The sequence below is a fragment of the Xenopus tropicalis genome, chromosome 2 (genome assembly GCF_000004195.4).
Source record: "Xenopus tropicalis strain Nigerian chromosome 2, UCB_Xtro_10.0, whole genome shotgun sequence".
Lineage (NCBI taxonomy): Eukaryota > Metazoa > Chordata > Amphibia > Anura > Pipidae > Xenopus > Xenopus tropicalis.
Window position 1 is genome coordinate 73601745 of NC_030678.2, and position 20281 is coordinate 73622025.

General features: G+C 38.2%; 1 protein-coding gene across 3 annotated transcripts in view; it reads right to left on the reverse strand.

Moving 5' to 3' along the window:
• Nucleotides 1-463: 463 nt before the first annotated feature.
• slc26a9 (solute carrier family 26 (anion exchanger), member 9) overlaps nt 464-20281 on the reverse strand; it is a 58394-nt gene continuing 38576 nt past the window's right edge. For all 3 annotated transcript variants that reach the window (NM_001102740.1, XM_031895595.1, XM_031895596.1), the window contains 10 exon segments: nt 464-1931; nt 2781-2855; nt 3371-3516; nt 4035-4089; nt 6198-6485; nt 7740-7859; nt 8413-8505; nt 11052-11121; nt 12972-13078; nt 19769-19864. In NM_001102740.1, the coding sequence (NP_001096210.1) occupies nt 1884-1931; nt 2781-2855; nt 3371-3516; nt 4035-4089; nt 6198-6485; nt 7740-7859; nt 8413-8505; nt 11052-11121; nt 12972-13078; nt 19769-19864 (1098 nt within the window). In that variant the 3' untranslated portion in view covers nt 464-1883.

Consider the following 20281-nt stretch of genomic DNA (forward strand, 5'->3'; position numbering starts at 1 on the left):
GAAAGAAAATAGAGTAGATTTATAATATACCATTTATTATTGTGCATGCCATTTTATATGTCACTATATGAATAGCAAATGTTAACTGTATAGAAGATATGTCGTTTTTTGCCTTTTTACTAATAAATTTGGAGCTGAGTAACTAGGTGTGGTTTTTTGATCACTTCATAGGTGGTGTTTTGTCTCTCTCTCTCTTGACCAAATACAGAGTTGACCAAAATGCATTAAATAAGAATAACACAAACATCCTTGTCTGTACTTATATTTCTATTTTCTATAAATGTATACATGTTGCTATTATTATTGTTAACACATATTTATAAAGTGCTAACATATTCTGTACTGCTGCACAATGAAATACAAATGGTTCCATGATTTTACAGTGTTGTACATGATATTAATGAAGACAAGTAATTCAGAAATTCAAGGTACACTCTAAATAAAGAAACAATGCAATATAACGTTTTGGCAACAATAATTTATTTCATAATATTATACAGCATAGATAAATACACTGTCAGCCTCTGTCCTGGAGAGTTTATACTAAAATATTCTAAGTGTAACACTGGAAAGTGAAACAACATACAGCATAGATGGAAGTAGAAATGGTCAGAAACTTAGCCATCTATAATAGTCCCCATTATATGAGCAGAGTATGTGCTGCTGTGCATTATTCAGTTCTGGCATTTCTCAGGGTTGTTTTGTGTTCATCAGAATTATGGGAGCATGATTTGAAGCTATATTTCATGAAACAAAGCAGTAGAAACGCACTTGAAACAAATAAATCAGAACCTTTACATTTTTTCAATAATCTTCTTTGCAACAAACCCAACTGCAGAACCATTTGTGTTCTAAAAAAGGACACATTCTAAATCAAAACGTATGCCCTTACTTAGTGACAACAAACACATCTAAATCATTATGGCAGGCAGTGTGGAATTGGCATTCAGAGGGGTATGAAATAAATAACTTTGTATAACTTTTGTTTCTATATATACAGTACACACACTGCATTTCATATTTAAATCAATGGACTGCGGTATACAGTGTTTGCTCCTCAGTTCTGGCATTTGAGTGAGCATGGCCTTTATTGTTTATTTCACCCATGGCATACTAGAGTGAGAATTTCTGCATGTCATAAAATGCTAGCTGCTATTTGTCCCTCCATCGGGGAAATGATTATGATAAAGTCTTATCAGTATCTTAGTGAACTGGTACACATAACGTGTGTATATACCAGAGGTATACAGTCAAAGCTTCTGATTGACAGAGGAAAATAAAATCATAAAATCACAGCCAATTTGTGGCTTTAGTCCCATTAAATGATAGACACTTTATTTGTTGTACATTTTATTTCACTACCTTTACTATTTAACTGGTATCCTGGTGCACAAGCTATGAAGTCAGTTGAGGTCTCTGAAACCAGTTTCATAGATGATGTTATGAAATGGATACTTTGAATGTTAGGGGATAATAAATTAAAAGGGTTTCCAGGGATGAAAAAGCATCCCTCAGTGTAAATAGTTATCTGTTGGGGGGAAGCATCCAAGTAGACAAAACAAAGTCTTTATCAGAAGGAGGCACCTATGGACTCAGAGTAACCAAGCAACATTGTCATCCAAGTGATGGCATATTCTGGATACCTTCTTACATCCAAGTTATGTGTGCAACCTCAGATTGTCTTTTTGAAGATCTCTTCAAATTACCTGAGTCACTTTGTTCTGGCTGAAAAGCAGCAGGCAGGTAATACTGCTCCAGTGAATATGTGATAGCAAATGGAAGGCAAGGTTTGAGATTGTTAAAAAAAAGTGCTATGTCTTGGAACCTTCTGTGATCAGCAGTATAATATAAAAAGGGAGCTTTCAGCTGGTCAGCATGGAACCTTACAGCGCTGTCTGGATTTCTGTCTGAAACATGCTGCCAAACATTGCCTTGAAAATAGAAAATGAGAAAGGATATAAGAATATAAATAAATCAGTGTGGTATAAAAATACAGGTATGGGATCCCTTATCCGGGAACCCGTTATCCAGAAAGGTCCGAATTACGGAAAGCCTGTCTCCCATAGACTCCATTTTAATCAAATAATTCAGAATTTTAAAACTGATATCCTTTCTCTCTGTAGTAATAAAACAGTACCTTGTAATTGATCCAAACTAAGACATAAATAATCCTTATTGGATGCAAAACAATCCTATTGGGTTTAATTAATGTTTTATTAATTTTTTAGTAGACTTAAGGTATGGAGATCCAAATTATGGAAAGACCCCTTATCCAGAACACCCTTGGTCCCGAGCATTCTGGATAATGGGTCTTTTACCTGTACTGCAAAATGTATTAATTATATTTATATGTTTTCACATTTTTCATTTTTAATATTCTACTTTCACATAATTATATTTGTGTACATATATATATATATATATATATTTGTTCCAGCTGATTTCTTCTACTGCAAAAGAAGAAAATAATGGAACAGAGCAGAATATTTTCTTATGTGGTTGAACACCACTAAAATGAGGGTGAAAGCCTGTATTGTTATCACTTTGTTTTGATCATCTGTCCATATGTTTCAGTAAAACATCACTTAAAGAAATTGATTTTATTTTTGTTAGTAACAAATAACAAGTTTAATTCATTTAAAAAAAATACGTGACTTCAAATTAATTTAATGTAACGGAGATGGTTTTTAAACATCAATGAAGAAATCTTCTTAAAAGTACTGTTTTTAGTCAGGGTAAATACAACACTAATTATTATTCCATTATCTATTTCTACTGACCTCTTCAAGGTTGGGATAATCTTCACTGATTTCATCCTGTGTGTCCATTATATAAATCTCAGTATCACCTGCTCCCTAAAATTCCCAAAAAAACTATTTATTTATCCATTTATAACATATTAGTGCAGTAAAGTGGAAGTAAAATGACATAAACAGTCAAAAAGATTAAAAGCTAAGAATAAAAGTAATTTTCCTCTCATTATCAAAAAGAAAACCCCAAGGCAGGCCCGGACTGGCAATCTGTGGATTCTGGCAAATGCCAGAGGGGCTGCTGTAAGATGCCATAAACATTCATTTAGTGGGCTGGCAGGGGGCTGTTTGGGCCTCTGTGTACTTGAAATACCAGGGTCAAGTTTTAATCCCAGTGCAAGACTGCCCCACAGACTTTAAAATACAGTAATACATCTACAGAAATATATTATAAAATCCTCTGCCAAATTGCCAAATAATTAAAACTTTGTGGAAAAAATGTGTACAAAATGGACCAACTTTTACCCACATTCCCTAAACATTGTGAATGTTCTTTAATGTACAGTATGTGAGTAAGAAGTCTGTATGCACAGAATGGTTGACAATACCCATACCCATACCTTCTTCTTTGAATCAGTGTTTACAATCCCTGTGTTGTTGGCCTCTGCATACAGTACAGCATCATGCACAGTAATGAAGAGGTGTTTACGATCCAGACTTCCTTCAGCAAACATCCCACCATTCTCAATATCATCATATACCTGGGCTGGACAAGTACACAATATCATCAAAAACAGCTTATTCTATATTGAAAACAAGCGTCTAAGGCAATATATTGGCATAAGCTGCAGGTGTTTCTTTTCTATTCCCTAAATTCAGCATGCACATACATTCAACTCCCTCATCTTCATAAAAGCAGTCATTTTAACATGTCTATATTTACAAACCATGTCATCTGCACACTACATTATACTTTGCTCTCTCATAAAGCCAAATTTCAATACACATAATTAATATTATTGTTACATATTTATAAAGTGCCAACATATTCAGCTGTGCTGTATGATAATTTGGTGTATACACTGAACATACAGGTTTACATAAAAAACAACCAATAAACAATACAAAAGAGAAAGAGGGCCTTGCATAACATAATTACATATCATACAAACAAAACCAGACACATGATCTGAAGTATGTAAATTTACAACCAATTTATTACTATCCACATTTAATATTTACTCACTCATCACTTCTATGATTATTATTAATAGAAGGACTTACCCTGTACGTCTGCTAAGTAAACATTGACTCCAATCCTCTGAAAACTTGTGCACAACTAAAAGACACAAATGATATGACAGTTATTAGATCTAATGATGTAATTAAAATTAAGCATGTTATTTATTTTATCTGTCCTCTAATTAATTAAGTATACTCACTTAATTAAGATATAATTAATCCTTATTGGAGGCAAAACAATGCTACTTGGTTTAACTACTGTTTAAATAATGTATTTAGCAGACTTTAGATAGGAGATCCGAATTATGGAAAGACCCCTTATCCAGAAAACCCAAGGTCCCACGCAATCTGGATAATGAGTCCCATACCTGTATTGCATTTTAATAGGTGACAGTGGAAAATAATTTTCTGCCTCCACAAAGTCTTACACAAGAATCGCAAGGGTGAGCAAAACTGTAAGTATTATAAGTAAGTATTATTGGAATGGAAAAAAAATACTAATTTGATGGCAAGACCAAAAGAATAATACTCTATAGCAGTGCTGTCCAACTGGCGGCCCTCGGACCGCATCCCCCACCTGTCTGGCTGCTTTGATGGCTTACCTTTGTGTAAGCTTTAAATGGTATCAGTACTGGCCCCCTGCATGGTTAACATCTCAGGCTGTAAACCCCTGTATTGTTTAAAAATGTAATCCCCTGTGTTGTTCACACCTTTTAATCCCTGCATTATTCACCCCCTGCAGTGTTCACACCTCAGGCTCAGGCTGTAATCACCCACATTGTTCACACCTCAGAAAGACTGTAGGAGCAGTAGAAACCCACAAATAAACCCTACACACTATAAAAAGAACATATACTGTGGTGTTTTATTAATATAAATATATAAATATATATAGTTATTGTGCAAACTGTAGGAGCAGTGCCAGCATTGCGTCACTGTAGGCTGCCTGTGTGTGCCATACTCTGCCTGCCCTATGCTGCCTGTGTGTGCCATACACACAGGCAGCATAGGACAGGCAGAATATGGCACACACAGGCAGGGTAGGGAAGGCAGAGTATGGCACACACAGGCAGGGTAGGGAAGGCAGAGTATGGCACACGCAGGGTATGGCACACACAGGCAGGGTATGGCACACACAGGCAGGGTATGGCACACACAGGCAGGGTAGGGCAGGCAGAGTATGGCACACACAGGCAGGGTAGGGCAGGTAGAGTATGGCACACACACAGGCAGGGTAGGGAAGGCAGAGTATGGCAGGTTTTTGCTGTACTACCACCATTAATATGGCTATGGTCATGCGATAACATGGGTGTGGTTTCAAATGGGTGTGCTTTTAAAAAGGGGAGTGGTCAAAACTAGCTTCCATTATCGGCCCTCCACCACGGAGGAAAAATTTGCGCTAAATATCGCATTAGTCGGTGCGAAAATTAACACCTATATATTATAGAAAAGTACAGTTCATGAGCTTTTGGCAACACAATATGGACTTTGCAGTGTGATTTATTCAAGTATGTGTTGGCCTTAGAGTGATGTAGCCTCAAGCTTGCATTTTCAGAAAAAGTAGTTTTCCGAACGTAATGCTGTGTATGGCTAATATGGCGTGTGTGCAATAAGTAGCGCACGTGCGTTAATTAGCGCGTGCGACAAGTAGTGCGCTGCGTTAATTAGCGAGTGTTGCATCAAATACCGCACGAAAATTGTCTTCACGACTTAAATAACACAAACAGCATCGCGTCTAAATTAGCGCAAATATCCTTTCAGTGAATCGCGCGTTAGGACGTGATAACATTTTTAACGCATACTATAAATAGCGCTCGTTTTATCGCACTTTAGTGAATCAACCCTTATGTATTAATGTACGAGGAAGACCTTGGGCTTGTTTCAAACATATAATGTAACTTTAATTTGGCTACATGCATATCATGTGTGGTATTTAGCACTTTTGTGGTGCTGGTGCACACCATGAGAGGGATCCAGCAGAGGTTGTGCTGGGAACAAGACTGCCAGAATGGGACATAATTATAAGGAGTATAAAAGGGTGTGTACCTGATGGCAGGCAATGCTTTTGGCAATGAAAGAAAAGCTTGCATTTTTCTACAGCATGTTTGTAGACAGCAGGAGGAACATTAAAGCAGAGGGGGTGAGACAGGAAAGCAACTGGACAGATTGTGAAGCAAGGGTGTTTAGAACATAATGAAATAATACCTTCCCCAGAGCTTTGATCCCCATCAAGTCTACAAAGCACACCCCACTCATATCAATGATGACAGTATGGAAGTTCACAATAGGAGGAGCTGCAATGATCGGATCTTGTGTCTGTGCAGGAGTGGAGAAACCATTTTGAACATTTTCTGTTGTCTGAGACCCTGATGTCAAGGTATTGGATGAGATGTAACTAATTGCACTTGCAGTCCCATTTACAGTGCTGTTGTTATTTGAATCAGTAGGTGAAACGCCATCAAAATCTTCCTGGAGCTCTTGCAGTGAAAGTGTCTACATTAAAAACATAAAAATGGTTATATTCTTAATTTTTTTTCTTGGTTTATTATCTGGGGGAATTGGTACATTATATAATGGGCATCGGCATTAGATTATAAAGTGACAGACAAATCTATACTAAGTAAGATAAGACAAGATGAAAGCATAATTAAATCAAAAGTTCTGTAAATCATTGATTGAAAATCTAACAGCAAATAATAAGCACAAAATTCAAAAAACAATTCTTCCACAAAAATAATGTTACAGACTCAGTCCTGGTGTGTTTATCTGTTTTTTAGATATTATAGCTGGATTCCTAGACATTTGCATATGGCAACTATTAGATTTTCAGTGTTAAGGTCCCCATACACGGGCTGATAATAGCTGCCGATATTGCTCCCTTAGACCAATTCGGCAGCTAATAGTCCCGTGTATGGGCACTACCGACAGGCCTGCCGGACCGAAATCTGGTCTGAAATCGGCCAGATCTCTATTGGGCAGGTTAAAAAATCTAGTCTGATCGGGGACCACATCGGCTCATTGATGCGGTCCCCGGCTCGTTGATGCGGTCCCCGGACCGACTTTTCCTATACCTGTCGTCATAATTCGATCGATCGAACTAGCCTGGATTTTTCCAATATCGCCCACCCATAGGTGGAGGTATTGGGAGAAGATACGCTCGCTTGGCGACATCACCAAGTGAGCGGATCTGAAGGTGTATGGGCACCTTAACATGTCCAGTTAGGCACAATGGCTCCTAGGAAGGGATTTTCAAATAAAATCACCTAGGATGACCCAAAATAGTTTCACAGATAATGCCTTATTTTTAGGTGTCAAAAGATATTTATCTGAGCAATAAGCAACCATTATGAAAACATTCTTGCGTGAGACTGCAGTTTGTCAGGTCCCTGACAACTGTGTGTAGAGTTGTCACTGTTGCCAGGTTTTAAACCCAGACAAAGGGGCGCACATCACCGGCAGGGTTATTGTGTTGTATGCAATTCAGAGGGTTTCTGCTCGGTGTTTAGAATGTTGAAAATCAGGCATAAAGTTTTGACCTGGACAGCCCCTTGAAAAACTAGGCTGTCCAGGTCAAAACCAGACAGGTGGCGACCCTAACTGTATGGTAGATTGGGAAATATATAATAATTTATCCTTGTAATTTGTATTTAAATTGCCACAGCAGTTTAAGCAGAAGAGTCTAAACTACATATTACACATTTACATGTATGTTTACTGTTACAGTGACATTTGACAATGTGCATTCACCTTGTTTTTCATAAATAGTGATCCTCTCTTTTTTTTCTGTTCTTTTTTTTTCAATTCTTGCTCTTGCTGCTTCAAGTACTTCTTCTTGGATAAGTAGACCTTTCCAGGATCTAAACCTGTCTAAAAGATAAGAAGCTAATTACTACCAATATATACATTTGATTCAAAAACAAGCATAACTAAATTTAAGCTCTCTCTTTTTCCAAAATGTCTTAGTGTCCTATATATATATTGAGAACGGATGAGTGCAGAGGACCTCTTTTTTCTGTCTATATGTATAGTGTGATAGCCAACCTTTAGCCATCCAGATGTCTAGAGAATGCCACCATCAGCTGAAGACTGTGGAGGCATGGTGGCAAGTGTAGTTCTCCAACATCTGGAAGGCTCCTGGTTGTCCAAGTTGGTATACTGTAAGGAGATGGCTATTGGCTGCTTTTTTACCACCTGCGTATTGTAATGCACCTTTTGACCATCATGCTCATCTGATTAAGAAAATGTTTATCTATCAGATTGTGCATTGTGTATTAAAACAAAATCTACATTTGTTTTATTCTTTCAACCTTATGGAAGTTGTCGTGAAATACTAAATGTAGAAACATCTTGTTTATGCCTTGTGGTTTTAACTACCAAAATTAATATTTAAAGTGAAAATTTTTTTTAGGAAGATATTTACCTTTTTGATCACCTTTTGTCTAAATATCTCAGAGTTGGCAAAGTAGAGTGGAGAACAATAAGTTACAATTTTAATTCCATCAATGGGTTGAACCTAAAGGAAGCAAGATCAGAGCAGTTAAGACAGAAAGATGAATAGACAGACACACATATATTACAGACAATGTAAGTATGCATGTATTATTTGGATTTTAAAACAACATCAGTATTACATTTTCCTTTGTCACCTATTTATTGTACATGTAACACAAATGTGCCCAGTCTTTTCCAAAGAGGGGTCTAGCAGTAGTGAAGAATTAGTTAAGCATTAGACATGCTACTCCATCAAGATCTGCCACCTCAACTGAAATGTTGAAGGTCTGCCCAAGTGCCAAAGAAAATGAAGTTATGGTGAACAAAATACTGGTAGATCATGAACCTTCAACAGTGCAGGATAATGAGTAACCACCTCTATTAGAGAAACAGCGGTGGCTCCTTTAAGCAACAGATGTGTTGAAGTAGATCAAGCATATCATGGGGCCGCAACTACAGGTATGAGGGCTGTTATTAGAAACCCATTTTGCAGAAAGCTACAAATTAAGGGAAGCACATCTCCCATAGACTCTATTTTAATCAAATAACTCATCAAATAACTTTCAAAATGTACCCAGTATTTGATCCCAACTAAGAAATAATTAATGCTTATTGGCGGCAAAACAATCCTATTTGATTTAATTAACGCTTAAATGTTTTTTTTATTAGACAAAATATGGTGATCCAAATTACAGAAATAATTTGGAAAACTTCAGGTCCCGAGCATTCTGGATGTAGAACCCTTAGGGGCAGATTAATCAAAGTACGAGTTCGAATTCCGAAATGGGTCTAATTCGGATTAGATATGATAATTTCTGATGAACGTAAATGTCACCAAAATGCTTACGAAAAAATCCTAATAGTCACGATAATATCGTATTGGCGATCCAAAAGTCACAAAATTTTTGTATCCGAACGGTCGTAAACGGCGGGAAAACCTTTCTGACTTTGATCCTTCTGTGCATGTTTTTGGAAGCCTCCCATAGGACTCAATGGCACTCTGCAGCTCCAACCTGGCCCAAGGAAAGCCTCCCATAGGGCTCAATGGCACTCTGCAGCTCCAACCCGGCCCAAGGAAAGTCTCCCATAGGGCTCAATGGCACTCTGCAGCTCCAACCTGGCCCAAGGAAAGTCTCCCATAGGGCTCAATGGCACTCTGCAGCTCCAACCTGGCCCAAGGAAAGTCTCCCATAGGGCTCCATGGCACTCTGCAGCTCCAACTTGGCCCAAGGAAAGTCACGATAACGAAGCTCGAATGAATCCAAAACTTTCGTACTCATTGCGACAAATACGATTTCTTCACGTAAATTTTGACGCACAGTACAAAAAGTTGCACAAATTAGCGAAAAAAATCACAGAAAATACTCACAGTTTGAAAACTTGGAAAATATACGATTTTTTTGTATTCAGATTCAATCGTACTTTAATGAATGTGCCCCATAGTGTATTGTACTTGGAGACTTTTAAGTAATATAGTCCTCTGTGCCTTCCACTAGTAATGTTTAAGAAAGGGATGCATCAGCCAATCATCATAAGGACAGAAACCAGCCAGGAAAGAAGAAAGATGGGCTGGGAGATTTAGAGACTGACAGTTTGTATTCCAGCCTATTCAGTGACCATCAAGAGAGAAAGACTGCTATTTATCGTCAGGGGGAAACATTGTAGTGTGCAGCCTGCTGGCAGTTGTTTCCTGCTGTTCTCTGAAGGGAGTGTATGCAAGATCCCAGCAGCCACCCTGGATCCTGGATCAAGGGAAATCTGCAGGGTGCCTTCTGGACTGTGATCTACTTTTAACTCCTGCTTTTCCAGTAAAGGGATGTTGAAAGTTATATAACCAGCCATTATCCTACTAATCCATAACATTTTCAGCCCTTTTTGCATCTCGGGGACTGTGTGGCTTCTATGGACTGTGTGAGTTGCTGGATGTTGCTGCAGCACCCAGATGTGTCTCTATTTCAGCCACCACCTGAGAGTGTGGTTCCAGTGAACCCACAGAGCTGCTTGGTGACTTGAGGGATTACACGGTTACCTCATCCACCTGCTGACAGCAACGCTTTCACACATCCAACTGCGCCAGAGGGAGCACCCTTTATACCTTTACCCAGGACACATCTGCATCTTGTGTTGCCTTCATACCCACAGACAGAATCCAGTTCCAAGTTCAATGGCTAACATTTAGTTAGCATTTCATTTAGACTGCTGTGCCGATTGCAGCCCATAAAGTTGCTCACAAGGACCCCCCCACACTATATCCAGCTGGCAACATGTTTGGGGACATAGGTGTGCACACAAGGGTTTGAGAGGTTCTTGCTGGGGGCTATTCTTGTTATCTGACAAAGCACCCAATGGTGCGAAATGCGTTAGGAGGGCAGAGTTTGGGTACCATGAGGCACTGGGAAGCACCTGTTTGTAATTTGGTATAGTATATTTTTGTTTTTCTGTTATGTTTTGTTAAAAACCTGAGCCAATAAATGTTTGTTTATTTCACTGTGAAATTTGTGGATTATAATAGGCACTATAACCCCACAAGTTAATCATTCAAGGTAACAGGAAAAGAATGACACTCACCTTGCTATATACCTTGGGATTTACATAAATATCGGTGGCAGTCACCTGGTTTAAGGATGAGCCATTCCGGCTGTTAATAAAAAAAGGAGAGAGAAAAGGACTTTACTTTTCAGGCATCTATATAATTGCCTATCGCTTCCCTGATATTTTATATACTTTAATGATATATTATGGGTTTGATTGCATGTTGTAATTCAGAAAACTGACAAAAATGTTTGGATTACCGAAATGTAATTTAAAAAAAAAAAAAAATTCTTTCTTTATTGCATTTTCAAACAAGGGGGAAGGGTACAGAAGGCAAAAAGGGTAGGATGGGGAAGGTGGCCTGCATTGTCCATGGTGTTTTAACATTTAACACTGGTCCAAGTTGAGACGTTATTACCTGTTACATATGTTTACCTCTTTAAAACAGTCATTATTCATTCTGCCTCTTGAGTGTTGTGTAAAACCAGTGTAAAGTGTTTTTCTAGGAATTGGGTAAAGGGTCTGCTTTCATGTAGGAGAGCCATGGTTCCCATACCTTTCAGTAAACATTACTTGTGTAATGGGTAATCTTTTCTATTTTCCTTATTTCCTCTACTAGCCGGACCCATTGCACGTGGGATGGGGGATGAATATTTTTCCAGTACCGGAGGATTAAAGTTTTGGCAGCGTGCAGTAAATGCAAGGTAAGTAGATCCGACAAGATAATGTTTTTTCTCTGGAATTGCATTTAGCAAAATTTGGGGTATGTCTGTATTTTATGTGAACATGTGTGCCCATTTTAAGGCCAAATCTTCAGCACTCATATGAGCAGTTTGGAAACATTTTTTTAAGTGTTGCTGGTGTGTGGTGCTATACAGAAATATAATTTACTTTGAAATATGTCTTAGCCAGAGCAATAGAAGACTCTCAAAAGAGACTCTAGGTGGGCCATTATATTGTCAGATTGGGGACCACATCAGTTCGTTGATGCAGTTCTTGGTCCGACAGCCCATATACCCACCGTTTTAATATGATCGTTTGGCCCCAGGAATTAGCTCGATATCACCCACCTTAGGTGGACATATCAAAAGCAGATCTGCTTGTTTGGAAACCTTGCCAAGCGAGCAAATCTTAAGGTGTATGGCTACCTTTAGTGAGTATTGAAATTGCTAGCATGGGGTTGTGACTGTACAAGGTAGAAACAGATTTTCCCTGTTCCCCTTGGTGCAAGGTTCCACATCACAGGGCAAGAGAGATAGATAAGGGTTAAAGGGCTGCCGCTATATAGTTTAGCTGTGCTTAATGTCCAGAGCTGAGGCACAATCTTGATTCAGGCAGAATGGTTTGTCTACTAAGTATAAGCCCTGTGTGGGAAATTTAGAGCAGGGTCACATTGGGTGGATTGTCAGCCTGCGGATAAGTGCAGGCTGGTAATCCGCTTATACGCTTAAAAATTCTTCTTGTTGTGCCTGCCCCTGAAAGCATTGAATCCACCTGTGCGCAGGCACATGCAGCCAATATCCGCCAATAAATGCGTTTGTTGGTGGATATTGGCTGCGTGTACCTGCACTAGGACAGATTAAAAGTTTATGGGGCAGGGACAACAAGAAGGACTTTTATGTGTACAGGAGGATAGTCAGCCTGCACTTATCCGCTGGTTAACAATCTGCCTTGTGTGACCTAAAATCACACAGATCTACTTGTTACCAGCTTAATCTCAGTATTGACTATGGAAGAGTATTTTCTGGCATTTTGTAGCTGTGACAAGAAGCTGGATACACAAGTACAGTAGTTCTGTGTGTCATTTCCCTTACCTTGAGTGTGTGTGATAGAACTATGCAAGATAAATATCAGACTAATACCTCAGTTCCCAGAAACCTCACTGAGAAGTGCAGCAAGTTTGCACTAACCACTCACTGTATGATAAAAGAGAGAAATATTAAAATAAGTACTTACAATTGCGTATTGAAAATTACAACCAGGATAGAAAATGCAACTCCAACAGCCAATCCATATGGGAGACCCAGAATAAATGTAGAGAAGAAACTCACCAGCCAGACAAGCTGTAAACACAAAGAGGCAAGGAGACATACTGAAGAATTAATATTTACTACACTGTCCCCCGACAGGGTTAAAAATATTTGTTAGGACCTAGGAAAAATAAGTCTCCCAAAATACCACATAAATCAACTTGTAATGGGTACAAATCATGGACATATCACAAAATTATTTTACGTACAGTGGTTCTTGAAAGTTTGTGGCAACAGTAAGTGAATCCTTAGGATTATCATATAATTTGAAAGTTAAATCAGAGTCTGGTATTCTCAGTCAATGGGATGACAATCAGGTGTGAGTTCGAGATGCTTCGATCATGGCTTGAACAAAGGACCTCAGATAGAGTTGTTAATGCCCATAAAGCTGGATACTGTACAGTTACAAGACTCTCTCTAAAGAGTATAGGTTGTTACCCTACCTAGTGGTCGTCCATCAAAGATAACTCCAACTGCAAGGTGTCTAATAGTTAGAGGTTAGAAAGGAACCCAGGGTAACTTCTAAGCAACTGAAGGCCTGTCTTACATTGGTGAATGTTGATGTTCATGAGTCCACCATCAGGAGAACAATGAACAGCAATGGTGTGTATGGCAGGGTAGCATGGAGAAAGCCACACACAATTGAAATGTTGTGTAAAGACCTAAAGCGAGCAGGCTATGTAAGGAAACCCACCAACGTCCAAGAGCTGGAATTACTCTGTATAGAGAAATGGGCTAAAATCCCTCCAAGTCAATGTGCAGGACTGACAAACAGTTATCACAAATGTTTACTTGCAATTATTACTGCACAAGGGGGTCACACCAAATACTGAGGGCATGATTCATTTACTTTTGCCATTGGATTTTTTTTTCAATACGTACATTACCAAACATAATAATTTTAGTTTCATTTGTTGAACTACATTTACTTCATCTACTTTTAGGACATGTTTGCAAATCAGAGGATGTTTTAGGTCACATTCATATAAGAATAGAGAGAACCACAGTATATAGTTTCATAACCTCCTAACAATTTGGTGAGGAAATACCATTTTAGGCATGATTCAGTTGTTATTATAACTGTGTGACTGGTCTCTGTGCAGAACCAATAACCTGCTTAACAAATATGTGAAAAGTATTTGTTGATGAAATATTAACAAACTTCCTACTGCATACACCAGATTGTCCACCGCAGTTATATGGAATCATGTGATCCAAAATTAGAGTTGTGCTAGGGTTATATAATGGTGTATATAAATTCTGATTAAGTGTAGACCACACCCACTCCATTCCATACTGAACACAAACACACACACAAATTTGCAGGTGATGGTTCTGTGCATTTTGTGCATTACCTGGAAATTCCTGGGTAGCATGAAGTACAAAAGATACTCTGTACAAAGTCTATAGTCCTACCACTATATGGTTAAGGGTAAAAAACCTGGCTAACGAACAGTACAGGAGATGTAACAGATCCCTCTGTTACAAAGAAAACAGGCTAATGGAAACCTTAGATCCAGGCCTCCGTTACATAATGTAAATGTCAGAGGGAAAATTAGTGACCTTTGCTGTATGCTGGCAAATGCACTGAGCTTGTCTGGTAAATTGGAAAAGCTGGACTGTATTACATGTGCTAAAAATTGTCATATAATTGGTATTGCCAAAACCTGGTGGGATGAAACATGCGACTGGTTTGTGAATTTAAATGGTTACACCATTTTTAGGAGGGACAGAGGGATTAAAAAGTTTGTCTTTATGTAAAGCCAGAATGAAAGCCTATGTACTAAAAAAATTACCAAGGATAGTACTGGGATGTGTGTGGAATCCCTTTGGAAAGATTTTAGCTGGCAAAGGGTACTGGCACAAAAGCAGAATAATCACCTGCAATAACTTTTGGAACTGGTAAAAACTGGCCAAAACCCAAATCCTTTGCGAAAGATTCGTCCAAATACTGAACCAAACCTGAATCCTAATTTGCATATGCAAATTAGGATACGAAAGGGCTTCAAGTTACATGTGTATGTGACAAAAAAATGTCATGATTTTAAGGATTTCAGTAGAATGGATTTGGCCGGATCTGAATCCTGCTAAAAAAGGCTGAATCTTGGCCAAATCCCAAACTGAATCCTGGATTCGGTGCATCCCTAGCATTAAGTAATAATACTAAACTCTATTGTTTGTGTGCATGAGCATTTAGGGAGGGATTGTCCTTGGTCTTTGCCATTCAAATTCTTTATTAATGACCTGGTGACCGTGTGCATTGAAAGTTCTGTTTCCATTTTTGCCGATGATATTAAATTGTGCAAAACTAAAAGTTTTTCAGATTTTCAGAGCAATTTGACAACATTGGAACACTGGGCAACAACCTGGAAAATCAGGCTCAGTTTTGATAAGTGCAGGATATGCATAAATATAAATGCGAATTATACACTAAATGGTAGTGATTTCGGGGTATCTGGGGTGAAAACATAATTATGCCTCTTTATAGGTCTCTGGTAAGGCCTCACTTTGAGTATGCAGTGCAGTTTTGGGCTCCAGTGCAGAGATGTGCAACTAAACTGATGTGTAATGGAAGTCTATGAGGGTAGGCTGTCACGGTTGAGGTTGTTTTCTCTGGAAAAAAGGCACTTGCAAGGTGACAAGATTACCATTTACAAGTACATTAGAGGTCATTAGACAGATAGCACCGGATCTTTTTTCCCATAAATATGATCAACACACTAGAGGTGACCCCTTTAGATTAGAGGAACAAAACTTTCATTTGAAGCAGCGTAGGTGGTTCTTCTCAGTAGGGGCAGTGAGGTTGTGGAAAGCCCTGCCAGGTGATGTTGTAATGGCAGATTCTGTTAATGCCTTTATAAGTTGGTTGGATGATTTCTTGAACAAACACAATATCCAAAGCTATTGTGATACTAAAATCTACAATTAATATAGATATATAAAGATGGTGTATATAGTTTATATATAGTTTATATATCTATGTACATACAATGAGAGCCAGCACTCACAGGACTTTTAGTAATCAAACAAAAGAAGGGAAAAGTTGACAAAAAGTATCCTTACATGCTGGTTTATTAATCCAACGTTTCAGTTCCTCACAGGAACTTTCATCAGGGAGATGCTTTTTGTCAACTTTTTCCTTTTTTTTGTTTGATTACTAAAAGTCCTGTGAGTGCTGGCTCTCATTGTATGTACATTTGTATTTTGTTGCTGCTGCACCCAGGTTTCAACCGTTTCTGTGGTGTGCTATCTATACTGGAACCTAGTTTATATATCTAAGTGTATAGATTGGTAATAGTGTGTGTATTTATGTGCATTGGGGTTCATTTGGAGGGGTTAAACTTGTTGGATTGGGTTTTTTTTACCCAAACTTAACTAAATGGAACTAACATTATTTGCAATATTCCATCCAGTACAACCTTAGCCTGACTTATAGTGAAAAATACTAGTGTAGTGCATTTATTTAGGGCTTAGTTGTGGTTGTACAAATTTGCAGCAGTCGGTTATGCAAAAAGAATCAGAAGCATCTAAAGAATAAGATTCAGATGTCATTTTGATGCCAAGCACCTGAAGTAAACATTGGAGATTTTAGCGCAACTGTGTCTGATTCATGCCAAAGAACAAGTGCCATTGTGCAAATTTTAATCGATCAGGCGCAACAGCATCAACCATCTAAAGAATAAGACATTGGAAAAAGTAGATAAATAATGTCTATAAGTACATGTTTTATGTAAACATATTGATTAGCTAGTGTGTATTGACTGGTTGAATATATTATTCATTTTAAGCATTTTTGTTAAATAAAAACATGATATTTGCACTGATTTATCAGTACATGCAATTATAGTTTAAAAATGTCCTTTTCTTCTCCTTCTTTTTATCTCTATCTGCCCTCGCTCTCAGCACCTGTTTAAAGTTCCCTGGCAGTATCTGCCTTGCTTGGCTCTCTCTAAAAACAAATAAAAAGCAAGTCTGATAAGCACGCAGGCTTGGGTCCAGACAGCAAGCCTTGGCACATACCCGGCGACTGTGCCAGTGAAAAAAAATATAGTACTGTATATAAATGTGTGCAGACACTGGAGCTCAACTATTACCAAAATCCCATTATCTTTTAAAATGATTCAAATTCCTGATGGCCCCTCAGCATCTATGCTAGTAATTCAGCCCTATTATCTTCTACTTCAGAAAAGTTAACTGCTAATGGCATTGGTCATAGGATTGGGGATAACTTTGCCCATGTTACTACATAGATATTATAGTAGATTAGGGTTGCAGGAAGAAAGTGTTTATCCACTCCCACAATATGTGAAAAACTATAAATATGAATGCTGATAACATAAAATCCAGCCAAGAAAAAATATACACTATTTATAGTCAAACTTCCATTTATCTATCATATGGTTATGTACACAGGCATAGTTCACTGTGTGTACAGCTCCATTGTTCTATACATATCTGTATTCTACAAAACTTCCATGTTGTATGTATTGTCCATATATCTATTTAGATTTAACTAAAGAATTTGATACAGTACCATACAGAAGGTTACTGATTAAAATAAGGAAGATTGGCCTGGAACATAATGTTTGTACTTGGATAGAGAAGTGGCTGAAGCATAGATTATAAAGAGTGGTGGTGATAAATAGAACATTCTCTTTTTGGACCAGTGTTGTTAGTGGAGTACTGCAGGATGTCTTTCCTTTGTCCTTTGCTTTTTAATTTGTTTATTAATGAACCTGAGGTTGGCAAGTGCTGCCTGCTGATGATACTAAGGGGCATAATTATTACAGAGTGTAAGCCAACATCACCGGTGATGTTGCCCATAGCAGCCAATCAGCTATTGCAATTTAAAGGTAAGGTTTGTATATCCGCATTTCTCAGCCCTGCGGTTTTGGCCAGGCTAAGAGAACAGGACCTGCTTGCCTACACTCCTCCATGTGCCTGCATTAAGAACTACGGCAACCGGCCGAGTGTGGCACACAGAGAAGAGCGGATTGGAGGTTAGCCTGGAAAACATCAGCTTTTGTGTTTTTCTGGCCAACATTTAATCCACTCAGTTCTCCAGAGTAGACCTTTAATGTCATAGATAAAGGGAAATGGAAACGATATCACCCAACATTAGATGTGTCTATTAAAATATATCAAATAGCATATGTAAAATACTGCTTCATATAAGTAAACCATTTTCATAAAAATATAGTTTCCATAAATCTTCATAAAAAATCTCTCAGGTTGACCAAAACCCCCATTTAATTTTTCTGTAAACGATGCACTGTAACGAATACAGCTATTTCCAGAGTGCAAAGGAGCAGCTGGGGAAGGCAAGGAATGGAAATGATGTCTGCTGGGAGCGTTTTCTTTTCCCAGCAAAACAGGCCACAAGGAAACAGTCTACCACAAATTTGTGGCAAAGTTCTACCATGAGCCAAACCTCAAAAGCACCTCTAAACTCTACAGCAGTGATCCCCAACCAGTGGTTCGTGAGCAACATGTTGCTCACCAACCCCTTGGATGTTGCTCTCAAGGGCTTAAAAGTAGGTGTTAATTTTTGAATTTCTGGTTTGGAGGCAAGCTTTAGTTGCATAAAACCCAGTGTAAAGCCAAAGAGAACCTTGTATAGGTTGCCAGTCCACATAGGGGCTACCAAATAGCCATTTATAGCTCTTATTTTCACCCCCAGGGAACCTTTTCCATGCTTGTGTTGCTCCCCAACACTTTTTCCATTTGAATGTGGCTCACAGGTATAAAAGGTTGGGGATCCCTGCTCTACAGCCTAAAAAGTTTGCTCACCCTAGCAAGTTATATGTACAAAAACAAAAGCAAACATTTTGCCAGTTATTGGATTGGCATTCCTGCACAGGCAGCCATAAGCCCCTTAAAAACAACAATCCCTTCAGAATCAAGTGCTATAATAACAAGACCTGTTGTTTCTATGGAGATTATGTAACTGAGTAGACAACATAAACAAAGGTGTTAAATTGATCATGGGTGATGTCAAAATTCAAACCAAATGAGCACTTAATTATAAATTCCACTGGTATGTGGTAAGCCAGTAAACTAAAGCTCTAAAATCCTATTTCTCTCTAGATCTAAAGAGATTAACTGTTGTATTAACATTTATTTATGCATATTTTCCTGGGCAGCATGGTTGCAATAACTGCCAAAATGACTGTACTGTTCATTTGTACACACACTTTAATAATGACAGACGCTAGGCAGCCATCAGAAACAAACGTATGCGACCCAATGAGGTAAAAAATAATATACATTTACATGAACAAACACAGTCTGCTGCAAATATAATTACTGTCCTTGGTCCTGTAGGAGTTAGCAAATACAAAATACTGTATGGGGCAGAATTACAAATCCAAATGTATGAGTCAGTGGTATACAATCACATCATTGTAGATGTTTAATTCATGGTTATAAATCAAATGTATTGCTGTAAAGCAGTTATTTTAAAGAGGATATTTATAGCACCCATGCACTTTTCAGCATTTACTGTCCTTGCTATAAATAGCTACTGTTTAATGTGGTTCCATTGTTATGCAATTACATATTTCTTCAGTGGTATTGGGGAGGTGTGTGTGGGAATATATACTATTGCAGGGCTAACTATGTGCTTGCACTGTTAATTCCCAAAATATGTGAACTATGTTATATAGTTCTTTACTCAGGGTTTCTACATAGATAAACTTATAATGGTTGAGGTGAGGGACTTACACAGTCAAGTTTGCTTTTCTTCCACAGGTAAAATGGGTCAGACAACTGCTTCAGAGAGTTTTTCAAGTTGACTGCTATCAGAGCTCCTAGAACAGACTGTAAGGTACATTAGATATTCAGGTTAAAAGTAGGAGAAAGTGGTGATATAAAAAAGGGTAATGGAGCAATTGGAGGAAGGAAAAAATAAGAACAATGGATTATCGATGCAATTAAAAAGAGACCAGACACACAAAGAAAGGAAGATGGAATTACAAGTTAGAACAGGGTTCTTTAAGTATTTTTGAAGGGATGAAGACTGAGACTAAAGTATTAATGCCTTGAACACAACGGGGTGGAGCAAAATTATAGAGACCTATCCAAAATAGCACTGCAATCATTGTTTGGCCATGATTCTACAGTTCCCTAACCAGTAAGGTAGAGGCATTAATATACAAAGTTATTGAACTAAATGAAACTTTGATGTCTGCTCTGATGGTTGCCTTTTCTCAGCATATTTGCTTTCTAGCATAATAA